At 36.9% G+C, this 24,762-nt stretch overlaps 1 protein-coding gene across 5 annotated transcripts in view; it reads right to left on the minus strand.

The window, feature by feature from the left end:
* LOC135210888 (src substrate cortactin-like) overlaps nucleotides 1-24,762 on the minus strand; it is a 354,847-nt gene that overhangs the window by 80,078 nt on the left and 250,007 nt on the right. For all 5 annotated transcript variants that reach the window (XM_064243824.1, XM_064243823.1, XM_064243820.1 and 2 more), the window contains one exon: nucleotides 14,657-14,714. In XM_064243824.1, the coding sequence (XP_064099894.1) occupies nucleotides 14,657-14,714 (58 nt within the window). The remainder of the gene's footprint in view (nucleotides 1-14,656; nucleotides 14,715-24,762) is intronic.

The following is a 24,762-nucleotide window of genomic DNA, read 5'->3' on the forward strand; positions in this document are numbered from 1 at the left end:
AGAGTTACCGCGCGGACGTAAAGAAAATTCTATTTTTTTCATAAATTCACCATAAATCGAAATATTGTGCAAGACTTCCAATTTGTTGCAAAATGAAGGTAAATGCTTGAATATTACTAGAATATAAGCGTTTTAGCTTACAATTGCGTTTTTCGACCATTTCGGTAGTGTCAAAATTGACCGAAGGTTGAAAATTTGTCACTTATCATTTTTTATATGAAAATATTTCAAAATTGATAAAAGCTACAACCATGGGTTGTTTTTAGTTGTATTGTGCATGAAATTGCGCACATTTTCAAATATAAAACTTTATGTAACGGCTAATTTAAAATGGTGCAAACATTACCACAATCGCATGTATGATTATTTTCGGAAGAGTTACCGCGCGGACGTAAGGAAAAAGTTTTTTCATAAATTCACCATAAATCGAAATATTGTGCTAGAGACTTCCAATTAGTTGCAAAATTAAGTTAAATGATTGAATATTACTAAAATATAAGAGTTTTAGCTTACAATTGCGTTTTTCGACCATTTCGGTAGAGTCAAAGTTGACCGAAGGTTGAAATTTTGGCACTTATCGTTATTTATATAAAAATATCTCAAAACTGATAAAAGCTACAATCATGAGTATTTTTCTGTTGTATTCTACATAAAAATGCGCACATTTTCATATATAATAGTCCATGTAACGGCTAATTTAAAATGGTAAAAAAATTATGTCAAAGTGACGAAATAATTTCCGAGATGTGTCACAGATACTTTTTAGTGCAGCAAGAAAGAAATTCGCGCTTGCGTGCCTGCGTAACGATTGTAAACAAAACAACACCTTGATCCGTGAACTCCCAGCATCCCCCAAGGCGCGTGATTCAAGAGTTTTCGGCTGGTAGGCCTAAAAGTATTTTTCCGCGAATTTTTAAAAAAACTTTTGTATGTCGACGTAAAATACGTCCAGTCGGCACCCGAGAGACAAAAAATGTTGACGTAAAATACGTCCAGTCAGCGTTTAAGGGATAATAACTGGAAAAAAGTGTTGTTCACTGACGAATCCACATTCCATTGCTCGGCAAGCACCTCAACGAAAGTTTGGCGAAGTCCCCGCTTTAACAAGTGCAGTGACAAACTTTTTCGTCCTCGTGAAAAGTTTCCCAAAACATTGATGGTATGGGGTTCTATGGGTTATGAGGGAGTTGGGGAATTGTGTATATTTGAAAATAATGAAAGAGTGAACCAGTACATTTATTATGTTGTACTAAATGAATATTTAGAGGGGAGCTTTGAGAAGACAGGTGCTTCAATTCTTCAGCAAGACGGCACACGGTGCCACACAACGCCATTGATTAGGAACTGGTTGCAGGATTGTGGTGTGGAGCTTTTAAGTGACTGGCCCCCTAATTCCCCTGATTTTAGTCCCATTGAAAATCTGTGGTTGATCATTAAACAACGTTTGCAGAAGGTTGACTGCTCCAATATCGAGAAACTCAAAGCCGCCATCATCGCTGCTTGGAACAGTATCGAACCAGAGATCTGTCAGCACCTCATTGAAAGTGTTCCCCGACGGCTGAAGGCAGCTAAAGAGAACAAATTTGGTGCTACCAAATACTATAAAGTCTAAGGTAAACTGACACACCATTTCAAAATCTTAACTAAATTTTTGCATTACTTTACAGGTCGAAAAAAGTGTGCGTGTGTATGCGTTTGCCTAAATTGCACTGGGGTGTAAAGACTTTTGGCGCCTACTTTATATATATATATATATATATATATATATATATAAACTGATCAGCCCACATATTTAGTAATGGTTACTTCTGAAAATCATTTATTTGCTACAGTAATTCATATCTCATTGAGAGAGAGAGAGAGAGAGAGAGAGAGAGAGAGAGAGAGAGAGAGAGAGAGAGAGAGCAGGCTTGGGACAAGTCAGCACAGCAGCTGGTGACGACACTTAGACTTGACTGGCTTGGGAAGAGAGTAACAATAATGTTGTAGTGCTTATATATGAAATTGTTTTAAATAGGTTTACAGCAATTAGAAATGAAACATCAACAGTGATCAAATATTCTCTTGTGTACTGTTATATGTGTAATAATCATAGAGAGAGTCAACTACTAAATTGTAATTAAGAAAAGTTCAGTAAATTTGAGAAAGAAAAAAATATGGCAACACATACCTACAGTAAAAACAATTACAGTTGTCGGGACAATGGTTTCTTTTTGTACATATATTACGGAAATAATAGATCAATATTATAGTTTGTTCTGTGAAATAAGGTTTTATTGACATTTTGCTCTTTTTTCATTAAAAGATATGTATACTGAGAGAGAGAGAGAGAGAGAGAGAGAGAGAGAGAGAGAGAGAGAGAACTGGGGTGTTTATTTACATTGGTAAGCTATTTTGTGATTTTGTGGCATTTTAATTTAACATTATCATCAATGTTTGAAAATCAGTAAATAATTTTATCCCAAAATATGTACAGTGATGCTCAAATCTAATGCAACATGACTCCATTGGATTTCGTTCAAAATTCACTAACTGGCAACCTAGCATGCTCCATATTTATGTATAATTTCATTGAGAAAAGGCAATTATTGCATACAATAAAGCCATAGTATGTTTCATAAGAGTGAAATCTGTCATATATTTCAAAACTGTAAGAAAATGTCACATGTAGCCAAATTTCAGAAAAACACTTACGAAACATTTTCAAAAATTTCGTTCACTCATCATTGAAGCATCTGACCAAAACGAATTCGTTATGAAACCTTGGTTCAAACATTAAATAAAAAAATGAAAGAAATTGTCATATGCTTCCAAAGCAAGCATAAAATTTGAAATAGTCCTGTTTGATTGCTTTTACACCTCAACGCTGAAAAAAATTTAATAAGTACGTATGTATATACAGTACATAAGCAGAATGCGGCCACCGATATCAACCTGTGAGGGGAGCATGTGTGACCTATCATTAGTGTCGGTGCAACAACAACCACCTGGTGTAATGTAAGTAGGTCTACAATGAGTAGCGACCATGAAATTATCTTGAAAACCTTTACTTTATATGTGTTAGAGGAATACGTATAATAAATACAGCAATATCCTGTGATATACCAGAAAATCTGTGATACAACTTTAGATATATTAAATTTAAAAACCTGCAATGTAGTTAGACTGTGATGAGTAAACTGCGATATGGCGAGGGACGACTGTATACTTTTTGGGATAAGTACTTGTTCATCAGCAATAGACAGATATCATGTCATAAAGCAGTTTTAAAGCACTGTAGTACAGTAGAACCCTGGACCTCAAACGTATTAGAAGTCGACATAATAGGGTTTTGACACCAATTTTGAGTAAACGTTGCATTAGAGTTCAAACAAAATTTCGGAACTCGACCAGAGTGGCCATATGATATTTGTAAACAAAACTGTTTGAGTCAACCGCCACTAGTCGGTGTTGTTGGTGGCGTTTTGTGTTACCAGATCTCATTTGATGCTAAACTGCATATGAAATTATGCTAATATGCTACATCTATCAAAATTATGCATGTGGGATAAAATTGTGCTAATTTTATAACTTAGATCTCACTTCCCATTTGTTGCTAAACTCTACATGAAATTATGCTAAATCTATCAAAATTATGCTAATGTTATGCTAACTTAGATCTCACTTCCCAATACATATATGTGAAATTATGCTGAATCTAGCAAAATTATGCTAGTGGGATGACAAAATTATGCTAATATTATGCTAACTTAGTTCTCACTTCCCATTTGATGCTAAACTCTATATGAAATTATGCTAAATCTATGAAAATTATGCTGATATTATGCTTAGATCTCACTTCCATTTGATGCTACTCTATATATGAAATTATGTTAAATCTATCCAATTTATGCTAGAGGGATGACAAAGTTATGCTAATTTTATGCTAACGTAGATCTCATTTCTCATTTGATGCTAAACTCTATAGGAAATTATGCAAAATCTATCAAAATTATACTAATGGGATGACAAAACTGTGGTAATGTTATGCTAAATTATTATTTTATTTTCACAGTGAATATATATATATATACAGTTATCCCCCTGTATTTGCGAGGGATGCGTACCAGACCCCCCGTGAATAGTTAGAACCCATGAATGTTTGGAACCCCTTTAAAAATGCTAAAAATTTTCATACTGGGTTTTTTTAATAGTTTTATCACAAAAAGTGCATTTTATGATGAAATTGAAAAAAAAAAAAAAAACATATTTTTATTATATACTGTGCTAAACTAAAGGATTTTTATCATAGCATGCGTTTTTTAAAAGCGTCGTTAACTCGGAAGCGTCAGCGTCGTAACCTCGGAACAAGCGTCGTAACCCAGGACAGATTTTCCATTGAATATTTAAGAAAAAGCGTCGTAACCTCGGAACGTCGTAAGCCGGAACCGTCGTAAGCCGGGGACCGCCTGTATTCACGTTCTCCGGATTCGTGGACTCACACATTCGCGGATTTCTCTCAGGAACGTTTCCCCGCATTATTCGCGGAAAATTCACACATTCTTGATATTTTTCTATGAGAAATATCCACAAATTCCTGTTTTGGTTACATTACAACAAAAATTTTGAGGTTATGATGATTTTCGACACTTTTTTTTTTTTTTTTTTTTTTTTCGTATTTTTTGAATTTTTTTAGTGACGCCGCATATGCGGAACTAGTTTGCGGGCAAATGAATACACTAGCTTGGGATGCGCAGTTTAAAACAGTCCAAAAGCGCAAATAATGAAAAAATCGTTGCTTGTTTCCAGTACATAATTAAGAAAACTAAGTTTCTGGTTAGATTACAACGCAAATTCCAAGGTTACGACGTTTTGTTATGCTTTTTAACGATACCTCATACGCAGAACTAGTTTTTGAGCGGAGGCGCATAAATTAATTAACGCTATTAAACTGTATGGTAAATTGACCGAACAACGACCTCGAACGGTCGAGGACGCTAAGCGTAACAATACCAAACAATGCCAATTCAATCGCGTGCCTGCCTGAAGTTCAGTCAGTTGTGTGCTAATACGTTGCTGATTTTCCTTGCCATTTTCGCAAATTTACAATGGCTCCTAAACGCCTAAGTACTTCCTCCGATGATAGTTCATCCAAGAAGAGGAAGGTCATCATGATGGAGGTAAAATATGACGTGGTGAAGCGTTCGGAGAAGGGGGAAACTAACACCGAAATAGGCCGTTCTTTAGGCTTGAGCAGGACCACGGTGGTAACCATTGTGAAAGACAAGGAACGTATTCTGAAGCACGTTAAGGATGCTGCACCGATGAAGTCAACGGTGATAAACGAGAAGCAACGTAGCCAAAGCATTATTGAAATGGAGAAGTTCCTGATGATCTGGCTGGAGGACCAGAACCAGCGACGTGTTCCGGTGAGCTTAACTGTGATCCAGGAGAAGGCTAGAGCGCTGCATGAGGCAGTAGTGAAAAAGTTTGGCAAAGGCAGTGCTGGTGGTGAATTTTCTCCGAGTAGAGGTTGGTTTAACCGTTTTAAGGCTCGTGCAAATTTGCATAATGTGAAGCTGCAAGGTGAAGCTGCTAGTGCTGATAGCGAAGCAGCAGGTAGTTTTCCTGGTGGTTTGACCGAGATAATTAAGGATGTTGGCTACACGGCTGACCAAGTCTTTAATGTGGATGAGACTGGATTATTTTGGAAAAGAATGCCAAATCGAACGTACCTTTCCAAGGAGGAGAAGTCAGCACCTGGCCATAAAGCTGGAAAGGAGCGACTGACTTTGCTGTTTGGGGCCAATGCAAATGGCGATTTGAAACTGAAGCCCTTGCTGGTGTATTTGGCCGAGAATCCCAGGGCATTCAAGGGCATTTTCAAGAGTCAACTCCCTGTGATTTGGAAATCAAATAAGAAGGCTTGGGTTACCTTGATGGTCCTCGAAGATTGGTTCAATGACCATTTCGTGCCAGCAGTGGAATGGTATTTGACTTCGAAGGGTCTGCCTTTTAAGGCCCTCTTAGTCCTGGACAATGCCCCTGGTCACCCTTCAAATTTGAGCGACATGCACCCTAATGTGAAGGTGGTGTACCTCCCACCCAATACCACATCGCTGATACAGCCAATGGACCAGGGAGTAATAGCTAATTTCAAGGCTTACTACCTTAGAAGGACCATACGTTTTGCTTTGAGGGCCATAGAAGCTAACAAGGAGTTGACACTGAAGCAATTCTGGAAGGGCTACAACATTGCTGATGCAGTGAAAAATATTGCAAGTGCTTGGGACGAGGTGAAGACGACCACTTTAAATGGGGCCTGGAAGAAACTGTGTCCACAGTTTGTGCACAGTTTTGAAGGCTTTGACCAGGCAGAAGACGTCGAGACTGTGACGAGGAAGATCGTAGGGCTAAGCAAGAGGCTGAAACTAGATCTTGAACCTGATGATGTAACAGAGCTGCTGGCATCCCATGGAGAGGAATTGTCTGCAGAGGACCTGCTTGAACTTGAACAGCAAATGATTGAGGAAGAGGAGGCGGCACCAGAGCCAAAAGCCAGGTCATTAACTGTGAAAGGCTTGTCAGAGGGTTTTACTCATCTGGAGAGAGCCTTGGCTTCTTTTGAGGCAGAAGACCCTAACGTTGCCAGGTTTGACAAAATAAAACGTGGAATGTTAGACTTAGTAACTTTCTACAAGGAGACCCTGAAGGAGAAGCAGATGAAGAGAAGTGTGCAGTCCAGGCTTGACACTTTCTTTCACAAGTCTCCAGTACCACCACCTCCCACTCCTAGTCCTGGTAAGGAATTCTGAACTGTTTTACTAATTTATGTGTTTACATAGTGTACATATAAAATGTGTTAATTTTTTAATGTAACAACTAAATGTAAGAGTAAATTGTAACTTCATTAATTTTCATCATTTGTAATTTTACTGCAGAAGTGGTGACAGTTCCAGATCCCCCTGTACTACCTGTGACAGTTCCAGATCTCCCTGTACTACCTGTGACAGTTCCAGATCTCCCTGTACTACCTGTGACAGTTCCAGATCCCCCTGTACCTGGACCCTCTGTAGCAGCCCGTCCACCTGTACGTGTACAATCAGGTAAGCAATTTCATTTTTCTCATTTTCATGTTGGAAATTGTTTACACCCTACATACATACGTACACTAACTTGCATAGTGGTACAATGTGTTTGATGTTGCATTACCTTTATTATTATTTTTTTTTTTTCATTTCAGACCCCTTTGATAGTGACAGCGACCCAGATGACCCAGAGCCTTTCCATGGTTTTGATGCCTCGCCCTATTCATCAGGTAAGGAGTCCTTAACAAATTTGTATAAAATGTTTTATAAATTGCTAATAGAAATTTTATTAAAAGTGTACATATGCTACAGTTACATCCACCTTATATTTATGTACCCTATCATTCTTTCCAGATCTAGATGTTCCCTCATCAGAGCCCAAATCAGTTGATACAAGTAGTATCACCTCTCCAGAGCCCAAATCAGTTGATACGAGTAGTATCACCTCTCCAACTCCTTCAGGTAAAAGAACTCTTCATTTTTTATATTGTACATATTACACACTACATATGTCAAACAGTAATAACATGTGCAGTAGTTACAGTAGTAACTCTATCATTTTATATATTTTTTATCATTCCAGACTCCCAAGCACCTGCCCATCCCACTCCATAGCCCAGCCACCCACTCATCTACCATATGCCCATCCCAGTAAGCAAGCCAACCACTAGAATTTGGTAAGGACATTTTTTTTTATTAATGTTTTATTTTATTTTTACATATGTAATAACCATAATGTTATGATAATGTAACATAGCATACTATCAATCATATGGTACATTATCATTCCCCAGACTGGCCATGCACCTGTGACTTACATAAACCAGACCTCTACATAGCCTACATGTCTTCATTTTGCTGAAGGTAAGGAATTCTCAGTTGTGTTTAATGTTTGCATACGTGCAATAAATTTTGTACACCTAAGTGGTTACATACTGTCCTTTAATATTAATTCTTCATTCCAGACTGCCCATCATCCTAGCCTGTTATCTGTGATAAAGCACACTGAAGTTAGGTTTGGAATGCATCCTTATCATGATGCTCTACACCTCCACCTCCATCTCCCACAACCTAGGTAACAGCTTGAGCTCACTAAAAGTTGGTAAGTTATGTAAGGAATTTCTAAATTAAGTTTTATACTACATGTTATATGTGATATTAAACCACTGTATGGTGCATATTACTGTATGTAACTTACTCTGCATAGAGGACTTACTGACAAAATTATTTTTTGTACATTCCAGAGTCCCCTGAATGATGTAGGCTATGGGGCCACATAAGACTTTGTGCATCCAGGGTTACATAGCACGACAACTTTAAACTAAAAGTAAGGAATTAATTAACATACATTAACTCTTTTAGTACTCTTGATATATCTACAGTAATTAACATATTGCATTCACGACTTTCTGTAGTGTATATTTTGTACACTAATTTTGTTACTTTTTCCTTCCAGAACCAACATTTTTCACACAACTCCAGGTTGTTACTAACAAATTACAAGTGTCATCAAGGGATAACTACAAGTAGAAGCACCATTTTTGGATGGAAAAACCCTTCAGGAAAGTATACGTATCAAATGTAACATGTAGTGTAACAAAGTATGAACAGTAAGGTTTTTACATAAGCAGTTACATTACATACATAACTTTTTTTTACATACGTACATAACTTTTTTTTACAGGAATTTCCAACCAAGTTTGATTATGTACATACATGTTATAAACCACTGTACGTATGGTTACTGTATGTAACTTACTAAACATACATACATGACTTAACTTTATACTTTTTTGGTACATTCCAGAAACCCAGGACCCCTCCATGATGCAGGCTATGGGGCCACATAAAACTTTGTCCAGGGTTACTACATAACATAGCACGACAACTGTAAACTACTACAGTACTAAAGGTAAGGAATTATACATAGTAGTAATTAACATACATTAAGTAAGTTTTATACTAAAAAAAAAGTGACCAAGATCTCTCACATGGGATAAGTGATCAAGGTCCCTCATGGAATTACGTACACTCCCTGCTGAACAGGGGGTGTAGACCAATCATTTACAACATGCATACCAGTTGATATTAAACCACTGTATGGTGCATATTACTGTATGTAACTTACTATGCATAGAGTACTTACTGACAAAATTATTTTTTGTACATTCCAGAACCCCCTGAATGATGTAGGCTATGGGGCCACATAAAACTTTGTGCATCCAGGGTTACATAGCACGACAACTTTAAACTAAAAGTAAGGAATTAATTAACATACATTAACTAAGTTTATACATGTTATATATGTGATATTAAACCACTGTATGGTGCATATTACTGTATGTACTTACTATGCATAGAGTACTTACTGACATAATTATTTTGTTTTTTTGTTACATTCCAGAAACCCCCTGAAAAAAAAAAAAATGATGTAGGCTATGGGGCCACACAAGACTTTGTCCATCCAGGGTTACATAGCACGACAACTTTAAACTAAAAGTAAGGAATTAATTCACATACATTAACTTTTTTACTCTTGACATAACTCAAAGTAAGGAATTTAAATAAAACTAAAAAAAAGTAAGGATTAAATTAACATACATTAACTCTTTTACTCTTGATATCTATAATTTACATATTGCATTCAGGACTTTGTGTAGTATTTTGTACTAATTGTGTTATACTTTTACCTTCCAGAGCTACCAGACTGGGATTTTAGTGTACTCCAGGATGTACTACCAAAGGATTACAGTGTAGTACTACTACATATAGTGTATAGTGTATAATCTAACCTAAGGATTAAGTGTATTAGTGTACGTATATTAAAGTCAACTAAGGACTTGGTAATACTTCAAGATTGTGCTTTATAGTGTCACAAGAGTATAATAAAGAATATATACCTTCAAGAACCATCCTTTGGCATTGAAATAACCACACTACACATCATGCAATACTTGCATGTCACACAGGTAAGATCCCTTTAACTTGTTATTAGTTTAAGGCATATTTCCAAGTGTCGTTCCGGCTTACGACGATTTTCGGCTTACGACGCGCCTCAAGAACGGAACCCCCGTCATAACCCGGGGACTGCCTGTGTATGTGTATGTATGTATGTATGTATATATTATATATATATATATATATATAATAGTATGTATATATATATATATATATATATGTATGTATGTATATGTATGTATGTATGTATGATATATATATATATATATATACTATATATATATATATATATATATATATATATATATATATATATAATATGTAATTGGCCATTTAGTATGGAAAATGATAATCCTATTTACAGGAAATAACTTTATGGGCCTCAGCATGTCCTTGGAAGGATTCAATTTGGTGCAATCACCTGCTTTCTTGATACCTTCAATACATATTAGTTCATTTGTTAGAGAAACATTTGAATTTTTTTACCATGGAGAAATGTACTTACAGTCTGCATATGGTAATGGTTAGCAAGGCTTGAGCTAGCTCTGAAAGAATAGGATATTTATTACTTAGATAAACTTTAACCTAGAATGACTCTGTGTCGATGTTTTCATAAAGAAAACTGTCAATATTGTCACTTGTAATTAATTAATACACGCCATTCACTATCCAAGTCTTACTGTTCTTTCTCCAAGATTATTTTTGGGATTTTGTTTTGCACTTACATCATGAAACACAGACATTTGGGCTGTATATAGTAGTAGCTAGCTTATAGCGCCCGGTCAACCATTGGTAATACGGCCGCACTGGACGTAGGCCATTTTTTTATACAGTATACTAATTTAAAAATAACAAATGTCTAAAATGATATTTATTTAACTCTGAACTTGTTTAATTGTAATTTATGTGTACGTACTGTTTTGTCAATAAGGCAAGGTTAGGGTAATAATGGGTGGTCAGAACGGATTAATCCATTTTCAGTTATTTCTCATAGAAAATATAGATTCAGATCTCGAAAAAAATTAATTTCGACGCCTCTTCTGGAACGGATTATCATTGAGGTCCGGGGCTCTACTGAACGTATATCCCTTTCCAGTATGCGATGCTTATACATAAAAGAATAAATCCCGTATTTACCATTTTTTTTGGAGGGGAACTACTGAGTGTTGACAATACTCTTTAATCACTACCATAATTTGTTCTAATCACTTTAATTTTCTGATCCTAATAATTTTTTTACATTCAAAATATAATGTGAAAATCCTGAGCCACAATATTCTACCAACCTTGCAACTTTACTTATAACAATCTGATAGCTGACTTTACCATCCCATATCACTGAGGTTAATACAAGCTACTTTATATCACAACCAGTCTCTTCAATTCTTCACTTGTGATGATTTTACATATTTTGAACAAAGATACTGATCACATTACGGGTATGAACATCCTAATAAAGGCAGTTCAACCGACATTTTCTCAATATTTTGTTACCTATTTTCACTCTATTTGCTTTTAAACAGAAAGACAATAGCTTGTGTAAATACAGAGAAGTCTTTCAGATACAGAGTTGGTATATTAATAAGTTACTAATTAATACTGACAATCATCACATTCATCCACAATTACACTGCAATCCTTTAAAGTACAATAAAAAATAAGGAATATATTACAGCTGAAAGTCAAATTCACCCAATTCAACAGCATAATTGATGTACTAAAGTTATGACTACGTATGTTACTATAGTATGGTGGTGGTTTGCACAGCTCCCAGATTCCCTCCCTATGCTATAAATCACCTAGCGACTAAACTAAAGGGCTTAGAAAAAAATCAACTAATCTTCTCTCGTATTAACAAGACTTAAATTTTCTTTCACCTATCAATACAGGCAGTCCCCGGTTATTGGCAGACTTGGTTATCAGCGATTCGGTTTTATGGCGCTTGTCTAGCACCTAAAATCGGTGATTTATGGTACCATAACAGGATGAGTTCCGGTTATCTTATGGTACCATAAGGGTGCTTAAGGCGCTGATACCACTGATCAGTGCCATTAGCACCATTATGGCACCATAAATCAGTTTCGGTTAATGGCGGTTTTCGCTTATCGGCACACCCCTGGGAACGGAACCCCCACCGATAACCGGGGACTGCCTGTAGTAAAAATCTTTATGAAAATAAGCAAAGCATGAAGCAATTCAGCCAAGCTAAATTAATAGATTAATGTCTTGTTTCAGAGGTGAAATGTACTGAATTCTCATTCTGACAATAGAGATAAAAAATTCTCATTTTAAATGAGAGCAAGCATTCATGCTCTATAAGGTGATGTTCTTCTCATGGAAAGGATATTGCAATTACATAATGTTATACAAAATAAATTAGGATGAACAATACCAAAGCATACAAGAAACACAACAAAACTTTCCCACAAAGAAACACTTCAACTCCATAGTAATTGAATGCTTTCAATGTTTGTCCTTATTCAAACTACACTCCCCCATTGCGAAAAGCACTAATAATACCTATCTAGGGACAAGGAAGAAGCTGAATTGTACAGTGAATGTTTTACACATATATATCTGCAAACTGTTTAATTTTTATCTTAATAATTAACTGTGTGACTGGATATTATGCAGTCCTAGAAGTCTGACTACAGTATTAAAGGAAACATGATACTTATCTGAGCAATTCAATGAAATTCTCAAATTCCTGTTGGTAAAGTTTTTTGTTTTCTTGTGCTCTGGCATGGAAAATCTTTACGCAGAAGCACTTCATTTCAGAGGACACCCAAGTAGTTTGGAGAGTCTATTACACAGTCATTTTTAGTTATAACCTAAGATTATGTAAGCTATGTAGTTTCTTATCATTTCTTCATGATGATTGATACCTTTCAAAGGACACACATGCAAGCATGTTTGTGAAATGCAAATTTGTAAAACTCATTTGACATCTGGATGATGTAGGGTACGCAATCCATTTGTTGTGTGCCCTACAGCACTGATTATGAGCAAGACTTTAACGTCAATTTGGCTATGTTTCATATTTATATTGATGCTAACATAAACATTAAAAATTCAGGTCTACAAAACAAAACTGAACGATACAATGTTACTGTATTTTGCAGAGTTCAGTTTCCTTTGTTTTGCTTTACTCACTCATGTTGGTAACTTGTTACTCTTTATGAATAAAATTAAAGAACATTACCAAACTACCCTCAGAAATTTCCTTCCTTCCTACTGAAGGAAAGCCATCAGTATTAAAAGCAAGCAACAGAATTACAAAAATATAATAAACCAAAACATAAAAAATCTAAAATCTACAAAAAAAGGTAATAAAATTAAGGATTTCTTAAGGCAGAGGTTAAATAACTCAAGCGATATGTGGATGTGCAATTCCACATATGTACTCAATGTGAATCAATTAATGAATTACTCAACTAATCACATTTGTATTAATCAAGTACGTATTCAAGTTTAAAATATCTCATGAATTATAATGATGACAATAATATTAGTTAATACCATAATAATAATGTTAATAAAATAATAAGATGCCTATCATAATCATTCAGCCTCAATTTATATAATTTCACTTAACTTGAAAACTATCAAAGCTGTCATTTTTAAAATTTCTTTTGAAAAAAAACAACTACCGAGTTGTATAACAAATAAATTATAAACACTTGGAATGCAAATTCTGGATTATTAGTGCTCAAATACCAGTGAGACTATTAATTTATTTCCATGACCCAAAGATTTTATTGTCTAACACTAAGAAGCTTCCTCGTCTGCTTTATGTTATCCTTTCCAGTAAAAAACCCTCATCAACAGGATAACAAATACAGAATACTGACTTTATAATGACTTATTATTTTACCTAAAGTATATGTTGAGTGACAATGCTAAGCATAGCTATAGTTCTACCATTAACAAATATGACTTCAATATTGCAGTCTTTTGAAAATTAATAACATAGGACTGCTACGATAAAAGTTACAACCTACTATGATAGTGTTTAGTCAGCGAAATTTTCATTTATCTTGGATCAATTTTTTTTCACTTATTTAATATTTCCATAATCCCACTACTGTATGCATATAACACATTCATAGTAAAGAGTATGACTTTATTTCTGGAAAATTTAATTCCAGCATTCCAGTAAGAAATCTATGTAAAATAATTAAAAAATAAAACTCTGCCATAGTGTAAAAACTATTCTAATTCATGAGGCACGAACCATGCAGTTTCACTCATCTCTAGTCTAAAATCTATAGCTTATTTTACAAAAATTAAGAAGTTCACTTCCTCCTCTTCTCTCTAGGATATTACCAAACCTAGCTCCTCTTCCACATGTAGTAATTGGATATGTTGATTCAAAACAAATTAATTAAATACCCTAGCATTCAATTCCTCATGACATTATGCATTCCCAACACTTTAAACTACTAATTATTACAAAGATGTGATTCACCAGTGGTATAAGAACACAGAATGCTAGAGTTTCTTGAAAACTGGCATTTAAAGGGAACCTAAAAAACTAATAATGATGGTCATAATTGTGACTGCAAATGAATACTGCATTCACAGAACTAAAATAAATACTCTTAACTTTTTCAAAATATCATCCCACTTACCTGCTGCTGCATCTTCATGGTATCCTCCTCCGTTTTCCTCCTCTGCATCTCTGCATCCCTGAAAAAAATGCCTATGATATACTGACCACAGAGTTTAAACAGTATGAACCCAAACACCATGTCCCCCACACCAGACTCATTAGTGTTCATTATAATATCCAATACTTTTAGGAATCAAACAGCCATCTTCCATTCTTTTTTTACTTCTGTATCCTTTTCCACTTCACAAAAATTGTCTTCAATCTCAGAAAATGTGACCATTTTATAACCTACTGCTGCTTTTTATTTACAGTACAGCTGAACCTCTTGAAACCGGCATTCTGTGGGCCAGGATATATCATTCACAACTTCCCAACTGGACCCTACAAAATAAAATTGCCATATCTCTTTTCTTTTATGAAAATAATTGTTAGTAATGAAAAATGACACTTTTATAATAAACCAGTTTTAATTATACTTACCCAATAGTTACATAGCTATTAGTTTCACTCTTCACAGCAGTTTAGATTCAAATTTTACGAGAGGTTAGGAACAACAGAGCAGACAAGCTCATTCCATTTATGCTTATGTCCATCAGAGGGGAGGAGGGAGGGCTCAGATCATGTAACTACTGGGTAAGTATAATTTAAAAAAAAATTTTATTATAAAAATGTCATTTTTAATTAGGTAACTTACCCATTAGCTACATAGCAGATTCCCACATTGACAGGGGGTGGGATACATGGATATATTCAACTCTAAAAACATTAAGTCATGTAATTAATTAAAAATAGAAAAGCTGCCAACATTGAAACAATGCTTGTCATTCCTTATTAGTCAAAAGAACTTGCAGTATACACTGCCTCTGGTTGGTGCTCAAGTTAACCTGTAGTGGCGTGGCAATAATGCCGAGGGTCACCTCTACTTAAGGGGGAGCCTTGTAGCAAGAATGATTCCAATTGCTCACAAGGACAACAAGTTGCCCTTGCCCTGGGCACAGTACCATAATAAAAACAACAAGATTAAGTCACCCACACTGAAGTAAAACCAAACCCATCCACTAAAAGTGCTGGGTGCTCTGGGTACATTATACCCTCCTGGCTACCTAAACTTCGACCCTTCTTTACAAGGTGAAGGTTCAGATAACAGGAGGGAATCCTATGCTTCCTGCCGATGTCATGCCAGTAATAAAATTTTCAAGGTACTTCCTAAATTTCAACACTTTTTTTTAAACTCTTTTTCAAGATCATAAGAAATGAAGAGCAATCATACTACCAGTAGGTCGAATGCTGAGTGGATGTATGAGATACATATCGGTTGAAAGCTAATGAGGCAGAGGTTGTACTAACGTCAATAGTTTTGCTAAAAGGAGACAAATGCTTCTCTTAAATCCGAGTGTCTCAGAAGATAAAAGTCCATTAGTGCAAATGGCAAGATGTTCTAATCCAAGGACGAGACGCATACTTGCCATAATATCTGGGTTAAAACCTAACACACCACACTGACTGTCTCAAAAATGCTGTTCCTTGTTGGACAGGAGCTTTTCATGCTCGCCTACTGATTCAAAGTTTGATTCCCCGCTCTGCCAATGTGGAATCAGTTGAATTAATTTCTGGTGATAGCAATTCATTGGTCGATATAATGTGGTTCAGATCCCACAATAAGTTGTAGGTCCTGTTGCCAGGCAACCAACTGGATCCCAGCCACACAAAAATATCTAATCCTTCGGGCCAGCCCCAGGAGAGCTGTTAATCAGCTCAGTGGTCTGTTTGGATCCCACAATAAGTTGTAGGTCCTGTTGCCAGGCAACCAATTGGATCCCAGCCATGCAAAACTGTCTAATCCTTCGGGCCAGCCCCAGGAGAGCTATTAATGTCAGTGGTCTGTTCGAATCCCACAATAAGCTGTAGGTCCTGTTACTAAGTAACCAATTGGATCCTAGCCACAAAAAAATATCTAATCCTTCGGGCCAGCCCTAGGAGAGCTGTTAATCAGCTCAATGGTCTGGCTGAACCAAGATATACTTAACTTTTTCCAAACATGACGTCCAAATAAAATGGAAAATAACACGTTTATATATATGAAGAGACGGGTTCTTGCCATAACTTCTTAAGTAATGGATTGTTCTCTGTATAAACACAGGAACGTACAGCCTGACGAACTGCTTCATTTTGTCACTGCGAAGGCTTGATCAGGGAACTCTGCTCTTAACCCTGGAAGCAGAGCTATCGGGGAATTCCAACATTCACTCCAATTTGGGGTGAACAACTAGTAGTGAACACTTTATGAACAATAAAAATGTCTGAAAAATCATTCTGAAACCCTGCAGTGGTCTATGGGTCAATTGCAACGAAGTAGTACTTTCATACTTCCTTTCATCCAGAGCCACCAGAGACTCAAGTCTGTGATGACCGGGCAGAGAATCGAATTAGAAGTTACCCCTCGACAGATGAGAAACAAAGTTAAGACAAACAAAATCTTAGTAAGAAGGCAGTACTCTGCCCCTCACTCGACTCAGTAGGATAAACTACATGGTAGTACATTCCAACTAGGAATGCATCAAGCTTATAGAGCTTTGGCATGCACTACAGATACATTCTAGCACCTGCATGTAAATTGAGACAAGAGGGAAAGAAACCCTCTTGTTCGGTGATAATGCCAACCCTGTGGTGTTATTGCCAAACAATACCACTAGTCATCTCAAAATCAAAACCAAAAACTCTTGGGAGGCCTGAAAGGCTGTCCTGAGTTTCAGGTTAATTAAGAGAAGGTACTATTCGTCTCGGTCACACACCAGAAGAATATTACTCAAGTCAGTGAAACTGAATAGATGCATGTCATGAGGAGAATATACAAGAATATTTGTAGGCTCTTGCTGATTTAGCACCAGCTTAATTCTTCTCCACTTTGAAAGAAAAAGAAAAAGGACTTGAAGTAGACCTCCTTCATTCTCTAATGAAGAGAGTGAAGGTGAAGCTATCACAAAGGGAGGCTTCTATGGCGATAACAGGACACTGAAGACTAGTTCAAGCCAAACTGGTAGTTCCCAAAATGGGGACACTGGAGAGGAGTTCAAACTTCTTAGTGATCTCCAACCAGTACAGATGAACACGTCCGCCGAGATCCTAAGATCGGACCAGGAACACAGGCTCACGAATACAAACCCTTGGGAGTAAACTCTGCAGAATTCCTCTTATTCCCTCGTCCATCATGGTGTAACCCAGGAAGCAGAGGGAAAGAGAGAGGAGGATGACTATTCTTTACCTGCTCTTCTCAGAAGAAGTGGGAGGGGGCAATAACACTCGCAATCATTAACTTGTGGTGATGACAGCAATGCACATACTTACGAAAACTTATTTGCCATAGTGAATAATTGCTTGGAAGACTGCGAGAGCAAATCCTGGGTTGACATCTTCTGCAAGTCTGAGGCAATCTCATTAACTATAAAAGCATGGGAAAACATGAAAATAGAAAGTCTAAAAATAATTTATAAATGCCATTGACAATACCGAAGATGGTTTGTATAATAGCGGCGATGAAGCCGAAGTTGACTCTACAGAACCAGACTGGGATCCCTATGATGGTGGCATAAGTGATGAATCTTGCGATGTGTATGAGAAAGTTTTAATGAAAAATTAATATTATGTTGTCCTAAATGTTATTACTACCGTAATTTCACTATCATTGAAATTTCTGAAAGGTTACCTAAAGATAAAGGTTGCTGTGAGTGCAACCATAAACTGGTGTTTACAGTTTCTCAGCTGGGATCCTATAAATAAAAGTTGGTTTTATTGATATACAATTATTCCTCAAATAGGCTATTTATTTTGAAGATATGCCAATAATATATAAGGTAAAAATAAAAATGGTTTTATTACCTTTATTATCAGTTTATTTCATGTGAATCTTCATGTATGTTGGTGGTTATCGCACTGAGGCCGAGGCTAGCTTACTGACACACATCTTAGAATTCAAGGTTTGATTTTTAGAACTGTAGTATAAGATGACCTCCAGTTTTTAGGGGTGAATTTTAGGATTTGCAGAGTTGTTTACTTATCCCCCAGTAGTGGGCTGGGGTACCAACATGCACCCAAACAAAAGAATCGCTACCATGATTTTCAAATTATAACTACCGGTACTTAGAAATTCTTAGCTTTGTAATTACTTGGCAAGTTGTTCAAATAAAAATAGAAAGTACTACAGTGGTACCTCGACATACGAAATTAATCCGTTCCGAGGCGGCCTTTGTAACATGAGCTTTTTGTATCTTGAACCGCATTTTACATGTAAATTGCCTAATTCGTTCCAAGCCCTACAAAAACACCCTAGTAAATTATATTTCCAGGCTTACAACACATGTTCTAGGGTTACGACGCCGATCTGACAGAAGAAATATGACTCCAAAAAGGCAAAATACTGTACATACTTGAGAAATATTCAACTGCATGTAATGTTCAATCCCATTTTTACTGCATATATTGGGACTTTAGCATATGTCCCTTAGCAATAAGCCTAGCCTATGTTAGCAGTTGCTACTGTAGCCTAGTCTATGATTCTGACATCTAAACCTAAGAAGCTAAAAGCTTAGAATATGCCAATAAAATGTATAAATAATTAGTATGTACTCATTTCAAATAATTATTAATTAATCATTAACTATAATACGCAAACAAAACAAAAAAAAAAAGCTTCCAACCTTTTGTTTACATTCAGCACTTATGAGTACCGAACGATCGCCAAGCAGCCACTTTTCCTAGTACACATTAAGTCATAAATTTTCATTATCTCTCTTCAACTAATGAAACTACCAAACAGTATAATAACCATTCATTTCTATTCTTTATTTTATCTTTACCTAATGGCAACACCGAGTTACTGACAGCTATAATGAAACATATAATATTAGAACAGAAGAATTCTAGAAAATATTTGTTGGCTTCGATGATAGCAGTCTGATTTATTTTATATTTTATGATATCTAATTCAGAATTTTTTTAATTAAATGTATTGCATGTACTCATTTCAAAAAATTATTAAGTAACCATTAACTATAATAAACAATCAAACAAAAAAAAAGCTTCCAACCTTCTGTTTACGTTCAGCACTTACGAGTACTGAACGATTGCCAAGCAACCACTTTCACCTAGCACACAGTACGTACAGTAATCAAATTTTCATTATCTCTCTTCAACTACTGAAACTACCAAACAGTATAATAACCATTCATTTCTATTCTTTATTCTATCTTTACCTAATTTTTTTTTATTAAATGTATTGCATGAATAACTTTTTCAATTTACAGCATCCTTTTACCAATAGAATACACAGAGCACATGGGGTAGATGCTGACCAATAGGAGAGCAGGATCTTACGGCGGTGACTAGCATCAGGAACCAATGGGAGAGCGGGAGGATGGTGGCGAGTCTACTCAGTTGGCGGTGGGCGAGTTTTAAAATTGAGTAGCCCAGAGCCAGAAGGTGCTAAGCGCCACCACCACCAGAACCAAGATTTTCACAGAAAACGGTCAATCATAGGCATAAGATTTTTTCTCAATTGGGATTTGGCGCTTTCTGGCCCTGCAATATGGTCGAAAACCCCTCAGAAGTCAATGCAAGTTTCGCCTGAAAAATTTGTAGCATGCGGCGGCTAAATTCTCAGAACCAGAAGGGGTCATCTCGCATCGCGTCCCTTCCCTGGGAAAGTGGTAGCCAATCACAGTGTTTCATCAATGAGTGAGTAGGCGTCTCAGCCAATCATAGCGCAATACGCTTTCTTGAGCCAATCAGCACGCACGAAGCATAGCGTCACGGGATGCGGCAGAATGTACACAAAACATACGCAGTTCAACAGGTCCACATGTTATGTAAACATATGCTCGTGGATTTATCCTCTTTTACGCTATTTTACGGCGTTTCTTCAGTGCTTTCATGACAATGCCTGATAGTAGTGATTTGTCATCATCTACTAGTGAACGTGAGAGTGATATTGCAGTGCGTGGCCCTTCTCAAGGCCGTAAAAGAGTGCGTAATGTTGGTGTGGTGAGTGTTAAATCAAAAATTTTTATTATCATTATTATTAATGATAATGATTACTTTGCTTTTTTTTTCTTTTTTTACATTATTTTGAACTATTTTTGGGTGCTTTTACATTAATATTGTGGTTGGTTTTTATTATGTTTTTTTATTATTTTTTATGTTTTATGTATTGGTATTTTTGAAGTATTTTTTGGTATTTTCCTTTAAACTTTGATATTAATACTGATTTTGAGCTTTTTCTGTGTATTTACATAAGTTGGAACTGTTTAAGGATGTATTTCCATTGATATTGTTGTTTATTATTTTTTTATATTCGTATGTATTTTTGGTATATTTCGGAATTTTTTCGGCATTTTCCCGATATTTTCCAATAAACATGGACATTATTAATGATTTTGAAATGTTTTCTGTGTATTTATATGATTTAGAACTGTTTTATGATGTATTTCCATTGATATAGTTGATGTTTTTTATCATTTTTGTTATTCGTCTGTATTTTTGGTATTTTCCTAAAAACTTACAAATCTGACACTTACACAAAAAACTATGGTCTTTAGCTTTAAAGTGCAATAAACCCCAAGTTAATATCTATTATAGTTACCGAGCTACAATATTTAAACTTTAACTTGCAATTACTCAATTTTTTAAAAACGGCGCTTCGCACCTTCTGGTTCTCGGCTACTCAATTGTTCTCGGTGGTCCGGGCGAATCTCGGGACTTTACAGCAACAACCTTTCGTAACTTGAATTATTTTCGTATGTAGAGCCAAAAAAAATCTTCGTATTTGCTTTCGTAACTCAAATTTTTCGTAAGTTGAGCCTTTCGTATGTCGAGGTACCACTGTAATTGAGGAATATCAAAAGAATCTGAAGAGACTGGCCATCTGAAGAGTTGTAGCAGGAGAGACTGGAGTAGCTGGCTTGAAAAATTTGGGATAACTTTTCAAGAAAAATCTCAGATGAGCTCAATAAGCTGTTGTCAGTTTGGAATCACGTGTAGCAAGCTCTTCCTCTTCAGCAGAAGAAACAGGAGACAGAGGAGATGAGAAGACCGAAGGAGTAGACAAAATACGAGCTGCCGTGGGCAGAACTGGCGAAGCGGGTGAAACTGATTCAGGTGCAGGTGAGAGAACTGGCGCTCCCAGTGCTCAGGTAGACAAGGGAGATTTGGCACTATTGGGTGCTCCTGAGCCTCTGGATGATTATGCATCAATGGCTCTGGCATCAAGGGGCGCACATGCACTGTCAAGGGATCCGGAGTTGAAATACACTCAGAAACTACACTTGCTGGAGCCACAACAGAGAATAAAATGCACCCTGGTGTCACTGGGCACTCCAACACACCTGCACTAACTCATTTCTGAAAGTGAAAAGTACCAAAAATGACAAATTTTTAACCAAATTGTAATTTTCGTAACTAACAAACCTGAGGTCTTAACATCAGGATAATACTAGCGCCAAGCTGGAACTGGTAGAATTAATGAAAAAAACTTGTGAGATCCAGGGACTACTGGCATCTGTACCAGGTCACGGGGTATTGTAGTTCCCAGAATGCCCTTGGCGTCCCGTGATCTATCAGTTACTCTTCCAACCCAGTTCAGACTGTTAGAGGGTTGGTTCAAGGTGGGCCTTATCTGTTAAGACCTCAGGGTGTTAGTTATGAAAAATACATATTGGTTAAAAATTTGTTATTTGTTCATATACGAAACAAACCTTTGGTCTTAACATTAGAATAGACTTACTTATTGGTGGGAGGTAAGTCTCTATAACCGACAGGGAGTTTGCCACCTTTATCCACTTCCAAATAGATGTATTCTAAGATATATGAGAATCTTTGGTTTCCCTCTCTGGGTGTTTCATACAATGCCATGGCTTATTGCATTATGGAAGGTGGAGAGCTATTCGTTCTCATAAACCACTCCTGTCCCTGTACCTGGATCTATTATCACCCCACTCTCCTCCTATTATTGAGAGGAGTGTGTTGCTACTGAAAAGTATCCTATGTGTAAGTGTTACATAATAAAAATATGGAATGTTATTCCATATATATAAAAAACAAAAACTATGACTAATTAAAACTAGTGACCCAAGAGGTCAACCAGATTGCTTGCAGGAATGTGGTCAGACCAGATACGATAAAGTATGCTAAGATGACGTATACAATAAAGTAGGCTAAGATGACGTGCCGTCACCTGTGGTCCTTCATTTGTTTTGAAAACATTAGTCCAAGCTCCCTGCTTTTGACAACTGCCGCGACCTATAATTCAAATGGCCTACGTGATTTGTAATCTGTGTCATCTGTATATATGTTCATATGTTCAAGCTACTGTCTGCTTCCTTTATGATTTGTAACCGAGATGGTAGCCAGAGTTGAATTAGCCATCATCATTGGCAGACCTGTACAAATTTCCTCTGATCTTCATCATGTAATCTCAGAGAATAAAACTATTTTTTGTACTCAGTGTTTTCTACTAGAAACCTCACATCAGAAAGAAGATATCATCATGAGTTTAACACATCGTCGTCATAACCAAAGAAGATACCGACTTCGAAAGTTATCATCAAACCCCAAGACACTCCAATGAGTATGGAAGTGCATAACAAACCGACTTGGCATAAGATTATCGCAAGTTTAACATAACTTCATAGGGCGCCTTATTATATAAGGCAACAGCCCTTTCATATGCTCTAGATTATCTTTACAGTATGGCTGTCCCCCTCACCTGCATCTAGTCTGTTCCAGCTCATGATGGTAGTCTCCCTCTTACTGCCCGTAGGTAAAGGAGTAGTTAGAAAAGTAGTAAAGAAGGAAGACCAGTCATCTTATTCATTCTACTTTCATACCTTCATCTTAGACTAAACATTAACTGACCTGCCAGGGGTACTGGATGAGCTATACCACTTGTTGGGCAGCCACCACTGGACCCAACAAAAAAGTGTCCAAGGATCTATGGGCAACATCTTTTAAATAAAAGGAAGTGAAAGTTGTTTGGCGTCGCCAAATACCAGCTTTCAAAATCCTCTCCCCAGACATATTTTTCTTGAATGCCAAAGAAGCGCTCAAGCCCCTGTTGTCATGAGCTCTAACTCTCTCCAGGCTATTTGACCCTCTGTCTCCTATCATGTATGCATTCTTGATCGTTTCTCTCAACAAAAATGATATTATGTTCCTGGACACTTCCTTCTTGTTCCGTCCTGTACTCACAAAAAGCCTTCGGCATCCTGGCCTGAGATGTTGCGTTCTTCTTAAGCACGCTCTTAGTACTCTGACAGAGCATAGCAGCATTTCTTCAGGATCGTTGTCCACAAATTCTCCCAGAGAAAGTATGGAAAAGGAGTCGAATCTGCCATCCACTACTGATGGGTTTTGAGTTTTGGCAATGAATTCTGGGACAAACTAAAAAACCATGGACTTCCAACCTCTCGAATGCTTCACCACATGACAAACCATGCAGCTCCCCCATCCTTTTGGTTGAGGCTAGAGCCAATAGGCAGACTGCCTTCAGGGTCAAGCTTCTATCTGTGGACTGTCGCAATGGCTCGTATGGGGGTTTTGTAAGGCTGCTCAGTACCATGGTCAAATCCCAATCTGGGGCTTTTAGTTCCTTCAGGGAACAGGACTGCTCAAAACTCTTCATTAACATAGCCATTTCCCATGAATAAGAAATGTCTGTGCCTTCCATCCACAGAACTGAAGCTAGAGCAGCCCTGAATCCCTTTACAGCAGATACAGACATATGTCTTTCTGTTCTGAGATATATCAGAAAATCCACTAACTGTTGAATAGTGGTTCTGAGTGGAGACAAGTTCCCTCTATGACACCAATCACAGTACGCGGACCATTTTCCTTGGTAGACAGCTGCCGACGACCTGATATTTCCTGCCATCTGTCTTGCTGCTTTCTGAGAAAACCCTCTCGCTTGTAGGAGATACTTAACAGTCTCCACCCATGAAGTGATAGGGACTGCACCGACTGGTGGTACCTCTCCACCTGTGGGTGACATAGTAGGTTGTTCCATGGAGGTAACTCTCTCGGCACATCTATTAGGAGTTCCAACAGGTCCGGAAACCATTCTGCCTTCGGCCACAATGG

The sequence above is a fragment of the Macrobrachium nipponense genome, chromosome 4 (genome assembly GCF_015104395.2).
Source record: "Macrobrachium nipponense isolate FS-2020 chromosome 4, ASM1510439v2, whole genome shotgun sequence".
NCBI lineage: Eukaryota > Metazoa > Arthropoda > Malacostraca > Decapoda > Palaemonidae > Macrobrachium > Macrobrachium nipponense.